Source organism: Lepidochelys kempii, chromosome 10, assembly GCF_965140265.1.
Source record: "Lepidochelys kempii isolate rLepKem1 chromosome 10, rLepKem1.hap2, whole genome shotgun sequence".
In the NCBI taxonomy this organism is placed as follows: domain Eukaryota; kingdom Metazoa; phylum Chordata; order Testudines; family Cheloniidae; genus Lepidochelys; species Lepidochelys kempii.
In genome coordinates, this window is record NC_133265.1 from 61,598,041 (window position 1) to 61,615,961 (window position 17,921).

Genomic DNA, 17,921 nt, shown 5'->3' on the forward strand with positions numbered 1-17,921 from the left:
GTTGGGTACTATTTTCTTTAGTCTTTGTCACATGTTTTTACTTTGTAGTGTATTTTATTTACTATTTGAGAGCATGAAGGATGTCAGCATTTGACTTGATGAAATCTACAACTTCAGAATCTGTGTCCCATGAATTCAAAGCCTGGAAAAACTTAGAAGCTCCACCTAAGCTTTTATTAAAAAGCGACCTATATAGGTTTGTAGAGTTGTTTGTATTTTGCTTATAGTACTTTGTCATATGCTGCATTTCCCACAGAAACACCAGTAAGGAGTATATTGACTTTACCGTCTCTTTTGATGAAGGTAGGGTGAAAGTATTACAGTGCATCTTCAAAGAGCTCTATAAGTATTCTTAGAAAGGTACTTTATTATATTTTATTGGAACCAGTATGGGTTACAGAGGTGCAGAACCCCTACTAATAGATGTGACTGTGTCATTTGCCTTTTGATGACCCCAATAATAGATTCAGAGTAATTTTCAAACTGATTTTAATTCTCTACAATCTTACACCATTTATTTACTTATTTTGGTTTTGGCCTTCCTGATGTTCCACACAGGTACACTTCCTCCCACTGCTGCAGATTTGGCCTCAAGCAATCACAGAAAAGGGCATATACCCTGGTGAATAGCAGGAATCCATTAGACAAGCCAAGAAACTAATCTGGGATTTACCTATAATTTTCAGTGTTCATAATATGGTATGACTAGTCTCCGACAGGTAATAGAACCCCTCAGCCTGTACTTTCCTCTTGGATAATTCATTAGTAAACATTTTTCACCTGCACCAGACACAAGTAAATATCAGACTAGGGTTTCTTGCTGGGCATACTGGATTTTAGATGCTGTCTTGCATGTACCTACAAGCTGCCATTATCTGACATACTGGCTCATGTTTGTATCCTCCCTCACACAGAGGAAATGCTGGGCTTCTATCCCAGATGTCTAATACTAGGTTTGTGTCCTCCAGTTTCCTACATACTGAAGACTACTTCTCTCTAACATGCAAAGCCATGGCTCTTCAAACTTGTCCCTGCTTTGGCCTGTAACAAAATAATCAGATAATGTCAACACTGTGTTTATAGACCTGGTTATCTAGGCATATCAAAACACTTTACAAATCTTAACAGTCCCTCACAATGCCCCTCTGAGATAGGGGTCACCACCACATCTTCCAGGTTGGGAAACTGCAACACAGAGGTGTTAAGTGACTTGCCCAAGTTAATGCACTAAGTCTATGGCACAGCTGGGAATAGAACCCAGATGTCCGGACTCCTACTCCTGAGCACTAGACTATGCTTTCTCTCATAGGGAGCCTAGGTACCTTTCCTGTCCAGGGAGGAGTACCATTGCAGGCATGATTCCCCCACCACCCATGCAGAAGTCTTTTGGGAGCATTATGGAGGTCTAGCCCCATGGAGTTGGAGGGGACCAGACAAAGATTCTTTGAATTTTACCCACTGAAACATGGAGGGAAAGCAGCACAAATTAATGCACCCTGAGATTTCTTTGCCTTCTGTGCTGCCTTTTAGCACAGACCCAGTAATGGGAGCCCCTGAAAGCCTGGCTCATGCAGGATCAGTGTTGTCTAGGGATAAGCGGGGCCAGGTGGAAGAATATAGGGAATGCACATTGGCATAAATGTCCCTTGCCGACTTTGGACCTCCCACCACAAATCTTGCCATATTCATCAGGTAAGCAGGTAGAAACCCAGGTATTTCCAGGGGTAGTGGGGACATATGACACTCCTCCAATGGAAGAGTGAGTAAGAAGCTGGAGGTTGAAACTAGCAGAGCATTTTCTCCCCTGTGTGGGTGTAATGTAGTATACAAACACTATGCAGGAGAAGAAGGGATTAAGGAGGTCCTCTGGGCCCAGGCAATACTGCCCCATCACACCCTCAAAGCCTGCACAAGCTGGAGGAAGAGCTTAACAAGGGAAGCAGAGTAGCTCAGTGGCAGGCAGATAAGGGAAGTAGCTGACGTGCACTCTGAATTCCTGGAAGGAAGTCCCACAGGAGCTCCTGTTGCCTGAGGCCTGGTGATACTGACCTAAGCAAGCATGCAAAGGAGGGACTGGTGAATTCTGAAGGTTAGAAACTTAGTTTGTATGTTCAGTTATTTACTTTATCCTGTGAGAAGAGGAGGTATTGGTAGGAAGTCATCCAGAGAGGCAGCTGCATAGCACCTCAAGGCACAGGGCTTAACTGCCTATCATTGGGCCCTGGATTGGAGTGGGGCGGAGGGTGGGACCAGGATCCCGTACCTGCCCCTAAAAAGGCCTTCAAAAGTCTGTCAGTATCTCTTTGGTTAAGCCAAGAACATTCATTTGTGCATCTTAAATCCCTCCTGTCACTTCACACGGAAAACATTGCTTCTAAATATTTTGCCCTTCATTCTCTGACTAGCCTGGACAGAATAAAATTCTGCTTGTATATCAGACACTAGTGAAAAATCCCCATAGTTTCACACCTTGCTTAGTTTCATGTACCAGAAAATCCTGAGCACAAATGTGGGCTAGAACAATCTGTGGCCCCCCCGAGATTTCATCTGTGAGATATAGCACTACACTAAGAGGGAAAATGAATCAAAAAGGAAAGATTCCAATTGGGCAAGTGCACCTGAGAGCCATGAATATGCAGCACTGAGTGTGACTGTGTTGTTAAGAGACGGGTTATAATCACCCTTTACAATACCTGATTAACACTCTCCAGTGTATGCAGCTCTAAGGTATGTTATCTAGATCAGTGCAGTACCACTTATATCTGTGGATCAATATCCTGTTGTTGGAACTTGATACTCAAATCGAGGTTTTCCATTAAATTTCACAACTATAGAGCACCTTATGAAAAATCAAGGCTTTTTTTTTTTCTTTTTCTGGCTCAGGTACCAATATCACAGCAAAAAAATATAAAAGGGTAACTAAACAAGGACAGATTCAGGAATGGAATGTTAGCAATTGCTGATGATGCATGAAGCAGAAAGAATGTGGAATGTGTGGACAACCCATTAATCATAACCACAGATAACACATACTGCTCATGGTCTGTGTTAAATAAAACTTTATAAACATTTTATCATACTGTATGATGGTATTAAAATATATCATGTGCCATTTAGCATTCAGTTTCAAAGTATCAAATTATTATTCTATTTTTTTTCACATGAAATTAGAGAGTAAATCAAGACGACTGCATAGTGTGGTATGAAAAAATGTTTTATAGCTATACAAATATAAATTGATATCTACTTTTAATTAATCAAAACTCCTGGATTTTTGGCTGTAATTATTAGAACTGCAAAAGACTGCTTTTATCTCTTTCTCTCTATTCTTACCTTATCTCTTCATTGCATCCACTTAAATAGTGGCTTATAAAATACCCAGTACACGATATATTTTAAGTTTAGGCTATAAGTATTATCATACATCAGCTAGGAAAATTTATGCGACTAAAAATTTGATTGATTGACTAATTCCCATTTCTGGTAGACTCTTGATAAATTGTGACAGGACTAAGATCTCATACCTGAATAACATTATTACTCCTCTTTCCACTTATTCTACAATAAGTCCAGCTGAGAGAATTATGCATTCCATCTGCAAGTGAAGTGAAAATGCAAATAATCTGTTAGCGTCTAACACAAATTAGCTGTCTCCTTCCAAAATTGGGAAGTTTTGCACATCTAAAGAAAATTTGTGTTGAATTGCTTTAAGGAGATACATATGCACTCTCGAGCCAATTTGACTTCCATGTTGCTTTTTGTGATGTTGCTCTTTGAGGGGGTAAAATATTTTGTGGTTGTAGATTGCGGTATACTTGAATACTAGCATAATATTGATGCATAGCTTAATTTCACTACAAATAGTGTTGAGAGTTTTTATCATTTTATAAAGTGATTTATAATGAACTCTTTTAAACAAAAAGCTATTACCAGCAGGAGAGTGAGTTTGTGTGTGTATGGGGGTGGGGGGGATGTGAGAAAACCTGGATTTGTGCTGGAAATGGCCCACCTTAATTATCATGCACATTGTAGGGAGAATGGTCACTTTGGATGAGCTATTACCAGCAGGATAGAGAGTTTGTGTGTGTGGTTTTTGGGAGGGGGGTGCGGGGGTGAGAGAACCTGGATTTGTGCAGGAAATGGCCCAACTTGATTATCATGCACATTGTGTAAAGAGTTGTCACTTTGGATGGGCTATCACCAGCAGGAGAGTGAATTTGTGTGGGGGGGGTGGAGGGTGAGAAAACCTGGATTTGTGCTGGAAATGGCCCAACCTGATGATCACTTTAGATAAGCTATTACCAGCAGGACAGTGGGGTGGGAGGAGGTATTGTTTCATATTCTCTGTATATATATAAAGTCTGCTGCAGTTTCCACGGTATGCATCCGATGAAGTGAGCTGTAGCTCACGAAAGCTCATGCTCAAATAAATTGGTTAGTCTCTAAGGTGCCACAAGTACTCCTTTTCTTTTTGCGAATACAGACTAACACGGATGTTACTCTGAAACCTATCTTTTAAACAAGTGAAGCTGTGCCTATTAATCACACCACAGAATGGTCCAAAGTGAAATGAATACATTTGTTTTCCAGATGAGATGAAACAGCATCCTTGGATGTCCAAGGTGTGTTCCTGCAAGGTGTGTTAGATAAGCCTGTTTCTTCAATGAAACTAGAAGGTGGTCAAGTACAGCAGAGGAACTGAAAATACAGGACTCTTTCATAGGACAATGATTTTCTTTAATGTGTTTTGATAAATAACATAAACTGAATATTTCTTGTATCACTATACCTTTCACAATTAATTTTCAAAAATATCTTTCATATCATCTACTTTTCTCCTTAGTTATTGGTTCCATGTTTAATGACAGCCCTTCAGTAGAGTCACATTGATTGAATATAATCTAGATTTTTGTTAACATATGCAACATTAAATGATTCCTTGTTCTTGAGATGTTTTTCCACTAACAGAAGGAATCTCAAGACAGAGATATTTTGTCATTATTATTAAAATTTACTTTAGAAGTATTATGGTAACTCTATCTGGTAAATATTACATTTGACATAAATTTGAAGATTTAAATTAATGTTAAATGTTCTGTCTTGTTACTAAACTACATTTATTACTGATAACATTTCAACATGGGGAAGACCAAATATATTTTAAAACAACTTGTGCATCAATGTTTGTGTGAATGTAAAGAAAAAAATTAAGCATTTAATTAAACTGCAAATTAAAAATTAATGTGTGTGATTGCATTGTAGATAAGTGATTCTGCAGATATCAATACAAGGAAAAAATGTGTATGTGTACATTTTGATGTCAATATGAAATTTGGAGAAAGCTGTCCATTAATCTAGCATCCACTGCTGAAATGATGCAGTGTGTACAGGTGCTGTTCACATTCCTCAGAATGAGGAATTTCAATATGTATTTGCAGTGCAGTTATAGATAAAACACAGACTTCACACTCCTACATGCTTATCCTTGGATCCTGTCTTGAGTCTTGTCTGGATCTTGTGCAATGTGGGCCACATTCTGCTCACTTATTCTGGAGTAACTTCACTGATTTCACTAGACTTTATTCCAAATTTACACAGTGTAACTGAAAGCAGGAAATGACCCATATCATCAGATGAGAAAAATCCAGGGTTAGTCTACCTCTCAGTGTTTATGATACAAGCAGAAAAGCAAACAGTGAGAATGTAAAACATGATTTATTTATAACTACGCCTAGCAAAATATGTTATATGCAATTTCACAGATGGCAGACAGTAATCCAAATGTGAGTGAGCGCGTAGGCCCTATTCTTGCCTTCACCACCTTCTATTCTTAATGGCTGTCGCTTATTTCTGTAAGCAGAAGCCCAGATCTTGATATTTTGCTTCTTTAGGTAGCGATGCTTTCAGAGGCATTGCTTAAGGCATGATCCTTCTAACAACATTTCCATTTCTTCTGTAAAATGCATCATCTTGGCATTTTATGAGAATTGCAGTCATGTTCATGTGTTGTATTAGTGCACCTTTTATCATGGGATCATCCTTTTCTTTTCTTTTTTTTGTGCTGCATAGTCACATCCCTATCTAAGGATCCAGTTCTGAATTCTGTAACTATTACTGCCCTTGAGTAGAGTTAGGCTTTGTCTACACTGGCAAGTGAACGACACAACTTTTGTTGTTCAGAGGTGTTAAAAAAAAAACAAACAACACAACAACCCCAAAAGACAAGTTTTGTCGAGGAAAAGCGATGGTGCGAACAACACTTTGTCGGCAGGAGCACTCTCCTGCCGACAAAGCTACTGCCGCTCGTTGGGGGTGGAAGTTCTTTGTCTATGGGAGAGCTCTCTCCTGCCGACAAACAGCGGCTACACTGCACGCCTTTTAGCAGCTCGGCTGTAGCGGCATGGCTGTGTCACTAAAAGCAGTGTACTGTAGACAAAGCCTTACTCACTTCATCCCCTTCTTCAATGTAAAGGCTGCAAATTGGGCCCAAAACTGTTTCCACCAAAGTAGTAGTCTCTCTCTTCCAAAAAGCATTCCTGGGTCAAAGGATTTTGCATAGATCAATGAATTAGTATTGTTCACAACATCCTGTAGTGTTGTGGTAACAATTACATTTGTGGAACATGATGTTTGATTGCTTGCTTTTAATTCTACAAAGCACTGCATACCAGCAGACTGCCAATACTGATAACACTTTGAAATGCTTTCTGCAGTGATGATTGGTGTTTGGCACATGCTTCTGCATGCCATTGTTTATTCACTTTTGCTAATTATAATTGCAAGTATCTGCAAGGTAATGCATTAACTTTTTTATTAGGTACATTTATTGTCCTGGAGGGTATTTCCAAATGGTGTTTGGATGCCTTTTAAACACCCAGGCATGCCAACAGAGGCTGAAGACCAACTTTTGCTGAGGACAACATATTTGTACCTACTCAACCAATTTACATCTATATACAGAAATATGCATTAACATCCTGCATTTACGAGCAGCATACATGAGCCACAATGGCTAAGAAAAAGATTCCTACTCTAATACAATCTGGCGCACCTTTGCAGTGATATTTATTAGATAATTTTGATTTTTTAAGGAAGTTACAAGGTGTTTGCAAATGTATTTTTCAACTGTATTAAGTTAAAGGGACTCCATCAAGATGAAAGTCATAGTTCAGTGTCCTTATCAAGGTTGTAGTTATATCAAATTTTCAAAAATGCCCAGGCGAGCTAGGAGCCTAAGTTCCATTTTCAAAAGTCATAAGTATTTTTCATAAGTAAATCTTCATAAGTCAGTGAGACTTAGCAATTTAAGTCACTTGGGCATTTTTTTTAAAATTTTACTCATAATCCATTGCATGATTTTTAAAAAATACCTTAAAATAGAATTTACTTTTAATTAGAGATGGGTCCAAACCAAAATTCCAGTCCTAAGAACCCTTTTGAAACTTGGAATTTCCAGTCCAAATGTGGATATGGATCAGAATCTTGCAACTGGCTCCTATCTCTTCTAATGGGCTGCTTCAAATTCTCAGATCCAAACATTGCAATATTTGGATTAGGATCCATATTATTAACAGTCCAGAATTCAGCAGTTTGATCTCTGATGTGCTGTTGACTTATTTTTAAGCTTGAAAAGTGAAACGAACAGCAGTTGTTTCAAATTTCAGGATTATATGTACTTGCACAATGCTGTTGTGTTTGAGTGTTCCAGGGAAACATTTTAATAATAATAAGTCTGCTGCTTTCAGAGGTGCAGCTGTGACCCAGGCACCACCTGCGTGTGGTGTTTTGTCCCATCCAGTGTCACCAAGACCTCTTAGAGAGAGAGGGAGAGAAAGCAATTAATGAGTCTGCTCTATAGCCTTAGCTAACAGCCAGTTGGCTTTTAGCTCATGCAATAGAGGCTCATATGTAAGCGGGGGAATAGTCCCGCTACTGTGGGGAACTTTCCTGGCTTCTGCACTACCCCGGTGAAGTGGGCTAGCAAAAGGATCCGAGTCCTCGCTCCCACTTCCTTTACCCAGTGGCCTCCCTGCCCTTGAGGACTCCCCTTCTACTCTCCTGTCTGGCAGAGTCCGCGTAATGCCAACAAGGCTGGGCCCAGGATTCCTGGGGGGCTCGACCCCCAACCCTGCTGTTGTCCCTAGGACAGGGGCTAGGGTGTCCCCACTCTGGGGTACTCTCTCTGCACTGGGCAGTTCTCTGACCCAATGACCATTACATACAATTTGAAGTAAATGCAAGTTATTTAATCAACAATTAGTTTTAAAAAGAATAAGGAAAAATGGGAAAGGTTAAAGGAAACACATCACCCCGCTCTGTGGCAGGGAACATCACAAACAGTGTCTCTGGAACGTCAGGGCAGTTCACAGTCTGTTCCTTGTAAGTCCCAGGCCTCCTTCTCAGGCCCTGGCTGTGCTGCAGGGATGCTGTTGGTTGGACACTTGCTCTGGTGGTGGCCACACGCTCTCAGGCTCTAAGTGGTAGGACCCTTCTTCCCCGTGTCACCCCGCCCTGTCGGGGTTACGATCCAAGCCTGGCCTACAGAGCTTCTTGGCTGAGGTGTCTCCCTGTGCTGGGCCTGCTGTGCAGGGTCCCCCTCGCTCTCTCCAGCTGCTCACTGCACCCAGTTCCAGACTGCTCCAGCCCCAGCTCCACCACTCTGTCTCAGCACTGCTGCTGCTCTGCCTCCAGCTCCCTGGGCTGCTTCTTTGGCCCCTCTGGCTCTGGTTGCTACAGCTCTGCTCCCAGGACAGGTCTGCTCTGCAGGCTGCTTCTGTGACTCTGCTCCCAGCACTGACCTGCTTCCTGGGCTGCTTTTCTGGCCCCTCTGGCTCTGGTTGCTGCAGCTCTGCTCCCAGGGCAAGTCTGCTCTCTCTGGGCTGTGCTTCTAGCTTTGGGGCTGCAGCTCTGCTCCCAGAACAGGGTCTGCTCTCTCTGGATCTGGCACAGCTCTGCTCCCCAGCTTAGCTTGGGCCCCTGCTTTCTCCTTAGCTTGGCCCCACTCTGTCTGACCCAGGCAAATCCAGCTCACACAGAGGAGGGGACCTCCCTGGCCTCCAGACTCCCTGATTAGCCTGCCCGCCCTGTCATTCAGGCTGACCTGGAGCATTGGCCTCTCCCCATTGCTCCTAGCGACTGGCAGTCTCAGGGTCCCGATTCCCCATCGACCCTTCTCCCTTTTTAGTTCTGGGAGCTAGCAACTAAAACACCCCCACTGAATGTTAGTAAGGGGGCAACAGTCCCCTTACACATGCACTAAGCTCCAGAGGTCCCAAGTTGGATCCCGCCCGTCAACGACCGGGTCTGTCAGTGTTACACAGATGCTCCCCTCCAGTTATGCTGGTAGAAGGAAGCAGTGTGCACATAACTAAGGTGTTGTGTGCAAAGAGAAGGGGAAGAGTAATTGGTCTGCGCAATGTTTTCAAACCTCAGCCCTCTGAAAGCTCTTTTGCAAGCACATGGGGTGGGGCATATAGAGGTGAAGTGTGCAGCAGGGTGTCTTCTATGGAATAAGCAGCATTACCTCTCCATAGTGTTTTCGCCTCCCTTTGGAAGAGTATGGCAGTTACAGTGCAGACTCGAGAGAGAAGGGCAGTGGGAACACAGGGCTTGAGGTCATTGTGCTGCCAGGTCTGAGGGATTGGCCAGAGAGCCCCACAGTGGGACAGCTCTCTATGCTACTACTGATTTGAGATCTGTGAAGACAGAAGCCTGGTTCTCAAACAGGACAAAGATTTTTGCTGAGTTTATGGGTCATGCATCTTTCCCCTGTGTTAGCAGAAGAAACTCCATGAGCTGATCCTCCCCCCCTTTTCCCTTCCTGGAGGTTTTCCCTGTGAAAAGCAATAGCCAAGTCAATGAAATTTTTAAGAAATCATGAGAGCATTTATATTCATAATAGTTTTGCTTTGTTTTTTAGAGCCTGAATGTGCAGAGTCTAACGTTATTACTACAGCTCCAATATTAGCATGTGATTTTCCAAATCCATAACATCAATTTAAGGGCAGTAATTTCCATTCTGCTGCAACATGAAGCTTAACCAATGACTGACTCAGGGATCCTCTCTCACTAAGACATGCAATAAGTTTTGCACTTCTGAATGGCACCTGTTGAAAAAGGCCAAGTGTATGCAAGTGCAGATGCACTCCCAAATGCCTGCACAAGTACCTATGTTGCACAAACATTTCTATAGTAGGGCAGATGTGACAGCCAAGAAGCATAAACAATACAGTTAGTCGAGATGAAGCAATGCAGTTTATTAAATATCACTTCTGATTATAGAAGATTATCAAGTTTAGTAATGTTTGCAGGAAGATTTCAGCATGAGGTTGTAAACAAAATTGTTGTCCAAATTAGAGAATAAAACTTCAACTGTACCTCTGTTTTTCATGTATGTACCTTTAAAAAGCTTAACTAAAGCAGAGATGGTTGTACTGTGAGTTTACATGAAGAATCATGGAGAATTAGGAGTGGATTCTGCTGTCCCGTCTTGGGAAAAATTTCCACTGGAAACAAGCAGGCAAAATAGCATCTCAATGATAAATACATTTAAGCATTACTATGTCCACTACTGTTCCATGCAAAACAAGGCTGATAGTTTTTTCAATGCTATAAGGGTGGATTTCCTGTTACAGTTACTCAGCAAAAATATAAAGAACATTGTGAACAAAATATAATTCACTCTATTTTCCTTTATCCTTCAAACCTTGCAAAATAATGTGCAGACTTCTGAACCCTAGGGATTTTGGTAAGTTGCTCTTTGTACTAAATGTCACTGTGGATTTCCCATGTACAGTATCAAGATAGTAAAAAGCACGTAATTTATTTTCATAGCTCTAACATATATAATTTGACAGGCAGGCTCTTTACAGATCTCCCCAGAAAATGCAATGCATCTGTTGTTTGTTTTGGTGTATAGTCTTCCTGCCATGTAGATGGCAGCAACACTCAAGCCTTGAACTTCACATCAGCTTTTAGTGAAGCTTTATTCCACAACACATTGTTCAAAAATATTTGTTGACATGACATAAAATGCTGATCTTAAGATTAATATCAGCATGATTGCATATATCTTGAAGCAGCATATGACATCACAATAGCTATATTTAAAAGGCTTTCTACAGTATCTGAGAATGTATCATATCTATTAATGTGAATATAAATCACATTTTGTTCTCATTTTGTGCATTTTGTTGTATTTGGTTCATGATCATTAAATCACCAGTATTTTTCTGCTTTGCTAGATTTCATGCACAAGACTGGTTCTCTGGGGGATCAAAGCAGGTGAAGAGTTAGCAGGGCATTCCCTTCTTTTATTTCTCTTTGGGGTGACTATGAAATAGCAAAGGCTAGGGGTAGGAGTATGTTGGTTATGCAGGTTGTTGTCCATGATAAAGACAAAGAAGATGGACAGGGAACACAGCATGGACTCTTGCTCTATGGGCTCTGCTAAGCATAGTACTTTATAGAAGATAGTATAAATTATCCTGCAAAGCCCAGTGTGAGGGTCCACATCCAATTAACTTGACATAGGGTAGAACTGTCTGCTGTCTCATGTTTACTTTGGGTGCGAGCACAGAGGGTTGGAAAGAGAAGCAGTGAAACTAAGCATGTGACAGCCTCTGTCTCTTGCAGCATCAGCTGAAACCTCATTGAGCATTTGTGGGAGCATTTTCAGGCCATGATGGATAAAAGCAGGCATTGCAGAGGTGACTAGAGACACAGGAGCAGCAGAATGGGCAAACTCAGGAAAGCACATTCACTTCCATTTCCTTGGAATAGAAAAGAATTTTTTTAAATGGTGGAGGGGGAGGATGGTTATTTGGCAAGTGACTTTTACTGTGGATGAATCTGTGCTACTTCCCTCAATGCTTTGAGTTCAGTAGCAGCTGGAGTAGCAAGAAGGCCAAATGCTCAAAGAGATAATAGTTCCCATCACACAGGCTCACAACAGCTACCAGTAATACTGGTGGCAGAGCCTATACTGGGAATGACTTTGATTGTAATCTCTTTGGGGCAGGAACTGTCTTTGTTCTGCATTTGTGCATCTAGCACAAAGGGGTTCTGGTTTATGACTGGGGCTGCTAGGTATTACCACAATTCAAATAATTAAGTATGAAAAAAGGCACCAGAAAATGAAGCTGGGGGGGTAGATTTAGGATGCTGCCCTCAGAGCCTCCTGATGCACTGGGGCACAATTCCTGCTGGAGCTCTCCCAGGATGGTGCCCCTCTGCACGGTGTATTAAATGTAGCCTGCTTGCTAAAGCAGACAGGTATACATCTGCTTAGCTGCATGTTCATAGCAAAGCAAAGGGGGCAGAATTCAGCCCTATCTGCTCTGAAAGTGATTCCCCTAATGTGTTGGGGGGAGTCTTCATAGACCCAACATAGCTGAATGGCATAGCAGACCCTTGCAGGGAACAGCAATAAGGCATAGCTGGAGCCCACTGGGCTCTAACTATCCTCAGCTGACTGATTCTTTTGGGGAGCAGTGCCAGCTGCTGCAGGTTAGGGCAGGCTTGGGGTTACTGTAACTCATGCTGGGGCTGGGCATAGTCTCAGGGAGCTGTATCTCCCACTTGGGTGCCCCCTGCTCTGCTACACAGTGCGGAAGCTCGGGGGTTCTTAATCTCTATCATGGGATACATTAAAGATTGTGAGGTGCCTAAATACCACAGTAAAGGAGGCAGTCATATAAATACCAGACATAGATAAAATTTGTAGGCCTAGAATTAGACAAGCCACCTATTTACTTGAGAAAATAGGATACGGAGACTCTGAAAAAGCAATAAATATTGAATCAGTGCCATTTTTAGTCACTTCTCAGAGTATACCTGCACTTTAGGAACTCGAGATCTGCCACAGTGAGGATTGAGTTGTTTAAGACGTTGCTGAATGATTTTAATGGATTGTGTACTGAGAGAAGACATCAGAGAAGACACCACAAGTGAAGATTCATTCCAGGAACAGTTTCTTATATTTGTTGCTTTAGTTATGTGGGGTGACAGCCCAATGAATCACTGGATAGTCTTTTGGTCTGACAATTTGGGAGTCGTGCAGGCAATTAACAGGCAGTCAGACAATTACAGTGACAAGTGATTAAGTTACAGAGGTTCTTTAGTCATTTTCATAAATAAATTCCTGGGAAGATTTAGGTTGATCCATTACCTGTCATATTTGGCTAATAAACTGATGAATGGCTATCTTGATCTGCTTGTGTGTTTATGCAACTAAATATTTTCACGAGTTTACATTCAAAAGATATGTCATGACATTGGGGCATCACTCTTGTTACAAGGTGTATTTGTAATATTGTACATACAACTCTAATGGTCCCTTTTGCAGCAAAGTTCCTATAGTGGTTCTCTCATCTCTCCAGTCACCTCTCAAACTACCCCTATATGTGTTTCAGACATTTCAATTTGGGGCTTGCTCTGACCAAAGCATGGAAACTGCTCTACTCTTTTCATAAAGAAACTTCGCTACTGTTGGCTCCTTATTTATTCTCCTTTCACCCAATGAAGCATTTAACACTACATTATTCCATCTTTTTGGCCTACCCCCAAAGCTAAGCATACATCTCAGATTCACTCTTTTCCTGGTTCTGCTATGCTACCAATCTTTCTTTCCTTAGTGATTGTTTTGTATGTGACAAAAAATGCCTGCTTTTCTCAGCATATTCATTCTGAGCTTCCTTTTGTTCTCATCAAAAAGTCAGTAGCAGAACTTTCATTGGTTTCAATGAGACTGGGTCACTTACTATCACAGGGATTCTTCACTCACCACTGGTCTGAAGCCCCCTCTTGGTCACTCTGAAGTCAACACCCCCTTCCACAGTTTGCACACTAGCACTCTGTCTCTCTCACAGGTCTACAGCGTCTCTCTCATTCCAGGAACTGCCATATCCTCTTCATGACTCAGCCTTCCAGCTGGGTTACTCAGTAGTCCCCCCACCCCCATCTGGGCTAGCAATGTCCCATCTGTCTTAGGCAGTTTTTCCTCATCATCCCTCTCATTGTCCCATGGTGCCACTCCCTCAGTAGCTGGCAGGGGAACCCAGGCCTGTTCTCCACTCCAGGTTCCAGCCCAGGGACCCTCACCTCAGCAGTCTGAGCTTTCTCTCTCTAGCCTCACTGCTCTTTCCCTGGGTTGCTTCCTACCACTGGTTCCCCTTCTCTTTCTTGGTCTGCCAGTTCTCAAAGCCTCCTTCCTCTTCCCCAGGAGTAACTGTAGCCACACATTCTGCAGTCACCAAACACGCTTCCCTTCTTGTAGGAGTGTCCACCCTTTCCCAGCAGCCTCAGGCCACAGCCCTTTACCTGGCTGTTCCTGCACACTTCTTGCAATCACTTCCTTCTCTGCTCCCTGACTCCTCCAGGTCTACCCTGTGGAGTTAATTGGCCTCCCTGGCTACCTTAACCCCTTGCAGTCCTGTGTGGAGTGGACACCCCATCACAGTTACAAATAAATAGTAATAAGGCAAAAATAAAATAGAAGTAAACTACCTTAGTAACAGTCCCCATTCGAGGAATAAATATATTTAAAATGGCCAAGTAACTGAGACATCAATGTCCAAGATACAATCTGAGATCTTGTGGTAAATCCATGCAGGGCAATTATATGTAGCATGGCACATCTCACAGTTATTAAGACCTAGTATTCTAGGAGGGCTGGCTTGTGGCTATCTGCATAGGGAGCAACCATTTTTGCAAAGTGTTGAGTACCTCCTCTGAGGTGCGAAGCACCTTCGACTCCCACTGACTTTCAGGACAATCTTCAGCTGCACTGATCTTATGCCTGGTGCAGGTGAGTGTGGGGATGCAAAGAAGGATCTCAGCAACATTTAGTTTTCCTTGATCCTAAGCCTACTGGGGATGTGTACCTGACCCGGCACCAGTAAGAGCAGCTGTGGAGTTCTGGGGTCTTCCTCTGATGCCTTCATGGACTGTGCTGTGGGGCTTAGGGGAATCCTCAGCAGCCCCTTTAGAGCTACTTTAAGGTCTCCTTGCAAAGCTCCAGTGGAGCAAAGTGACCGTAGCAGAGGCCCATAGCTAGATCCAAAAGGACTTAGGTCTAACTGCCATTTTAGGTGCCACTGAGATCCTCCAAACTCCTGCTCAGATGCCACTGAGGCACCTTCACTGTTAAATTCCCATCGGTGGACTACATTTCTGCTAGTGAGCACACACCCAGCTCCCTCAGTCTAGGCACCTGGCTGCGTATCTAATGCCTAAGCCCCAGCACAGTTCTCAGACTGGGTGTTCCCCCACCTATCTCACCTATGAGAGCTGGCTTTGGTAGGTATTCTCAGTGTACACCTAATGCCACACCAAAAGGCTGGCAGTTGGCCCCCTTATAACATCTAGCCTAGTGGCTAGGGCTCATGTCTAGGATGTGGGTTCAATTCTCCCCTCTGCTGAAGAGAAGGGAGTTGATCTTGGGTTTCCTACCTCTCATGTGAGAGCCCTAACCACTGGGCTATGGGATATTCTGGGGGTGTCTCAGTCTTGCCTGTCAAAGCTTCTCCATGGGGTATAAGTAATTAAATATAGAAAGGGCCAGAGAGCATGATTCTATAGTCCAGTGAAAAGCAACTGAAATGTGGGAACTCTGCAGCACTGATCCCTGCCACACATAAGTGCCTTTGAGGATCTAGCCCAAGCTTCTAACGAACCAGACTCCCCAGATTATAAGATTTTTATTCCATTAGACAGTCTTAGCCCTAATCCTCACCAAGCCTTTACTTGGGCTAAGCTCTCAGAGGCACTTCTTGGTCAGCAGCAATCAGGGGGTTAATTCTAGCTTGTCCTTGCCTGCTCCTTGCTCAGGTGTTCAGGAGAAGATAATGAGGCAAGGATGGAGACTGTGGGCCAATCAGATACCCCAGCAGGAAGGCAAAAAGTCTATAAGAGTAGCTACATGGGAGCCACTAGCAAAAGGTGGGGGTGGAGTAAGGAGGACTTTACACTGAGTTGATACAGGGCTCAAGTGATAGCCTAGAATAGGATTTTTTTCTGGCTTTCTAAAACCTGTTTGATTTGCTGGACTATAGCTGTGAGCAATAAGAGCCATAGGGGAGAACACAAGCAGCCTGAAATTACTAATCCATCTGGCAAAACAGTCTGCCTGGTTATACTCCCATTAAAGTCTATAATGGGCCATGTTCAGCTCTGTTATGCTAAGGAAAATGCAGAGTAGAGTGATTTTACACTAGTGTATTTAGAGTAAATGGGAGTTTTAACTTAATAAGGACTATAAATAGAAATATAGCACAGGTATTCTGGGAAAGCACACAAAGAATTGAATGAAACCTATTGAAACTAATTAATAAAATGCAAACCAATATGTAAAGGTATATAAAGCAAATTATTTTAAAGGATGTTTTTCTATGGGGAGCTGGCTTTATTACATTATTCTGAAAAAAGCAGCATCAAAAGCAACCTACTCTTTGCTGACATCTGCTCTGTATTCCTAGAATGTACAAGATGAAGGCATGTAAATAACTCTGAGAGTTGCTCCTTGACCATATAATGTGGAAAGTAGCTATTTCTCCATAACTGTATTGTCAAAAAATTCCTCCCACTTATCAGTATGCGACCTCTCATTACAGAGAAGGAAAAAGCAGAATACAGAACAAACTACACAGACTGCTGCCTTTGAGATGTTGTTCTTACTGCAATTACTAGCAATGACTATGATCTCTACATATTCAACAGTAAATCCAGAGGAATAAGTGGCAACATTTCTCCTAAGTGGTTATAATAATACCTGACATTTATATAGTGCCTTTCATTTGTAAGAACCCCAAAGTGCTTGACAAAGTGTATTGGGATCACTTCCCCCACTACTGAAATGGAGCCGTCTCCATGGCGAGATTCCGTATTCTACAACCACTGACGTTACACACCAGTGTTTTTAGGAGAAGTGACAACTGAGTGAAATCCAATTGACGTGTTCTTGTGGATAATGCCAAGGGATCTTCAATGGCATCAGATGGTTGGGCATTTGGCTTCACATCATCCACAAGGCAGCAGCCGATGCGTTTCCCCACCTCCCATCACCATGCTTAGCATGCCAGGGTCGCCAGCTCCACGGCTACAGTTTCCTTGGAGTTCTGATGTGAACCCAGACTGGACTTGACTCTGCTTCTCTTACTGCGACTGGTAAAAATCATAACACAAGGCGATATGCCTGTAGGCTAGAGTTCAGATAAACCATAGTAACAAGATCAAGAATGCTGAAGACTTTTATGGTTCGGACTAAGCTAATTAATTTCTCTTTGTGCTTCGCTGGCATCTTTGGGAAACTTCAAACCATATTTGTGAAATTAAGTATTTAGTTTATTTTGCTTCATGATCTATTCATTCTTTTTTGCCATCTCTTCACCCACCATATATATATTTGTGAGTGTTCATGTACATGCCCACATTTAGGTATACATAGAAATACATACCCAGGTGCAGGGAACATACAGACGGAGAGTGTGTGTGTCAAGCATAGTGTTTGTACATCACCGACACATTTGTGCAGCACCTAATACAATGAGACTTGGATTCTGATTGGGGCCTCCAGACACCACTGCAATATAAATAAGTGATAAAAATGATCAGGAGAGAGAGGAAAAATAAGGTGAGAGAAACAGCCAGTAACACTGCCAAAGTGAACTTGATGTAATGATTATAAACGTGGATTGGATCCTCTGCCAAAGGGAACACATTGTAAAGTGTATTTAATTATCATCTTCAGAGTGCTCAACAAATGTTAATAAAGTCTGGGGTTGGAAATAACTGCTCTTTCTTCTTCTAATCTACAGCCTTGGCTCCTCTGTCACATAAAAAAAGATGGGCACAAAACAGGAGACCTGATCTGAAGCCTCCTGAACTTTGGGAAGTTTAGGTCTGGATACCAAATCTGGCTTCTC

General features: G+C 42.3%; 1 protein-coding gene across 4 annotated transcripts in view; it reads left to right on the forward strand.

Annotated features, from left to right (window-relative positions):
• Positions 1 to 17,921, forward strand: part of WDR72 (WD repeat domain 72) — a 218,622-nt gene that overhangs the window by 168,501 nt on the left and 32,200 nt on the right. Inside the window, exon 20 of one of the 4 annotated variants that reach the window (XM_073303833.1) lies at positions 4,591 to 5,003. The exons of the other annotated variants lie outside the window; for them this stretch is intronic. Coding sequence (XP_073159934.1) covers positions 4,591 to 4,646 — 56 coding nt within the window. The 3' untranslated portion in view covers positions 4,647 to 5,003. Of the gene's footprint in view, positions 1 to 4,590; positions 5,004 to 17,921 lie in introns of those variants that run through there. 4 annotated transcript variants of the gene reach the window in all.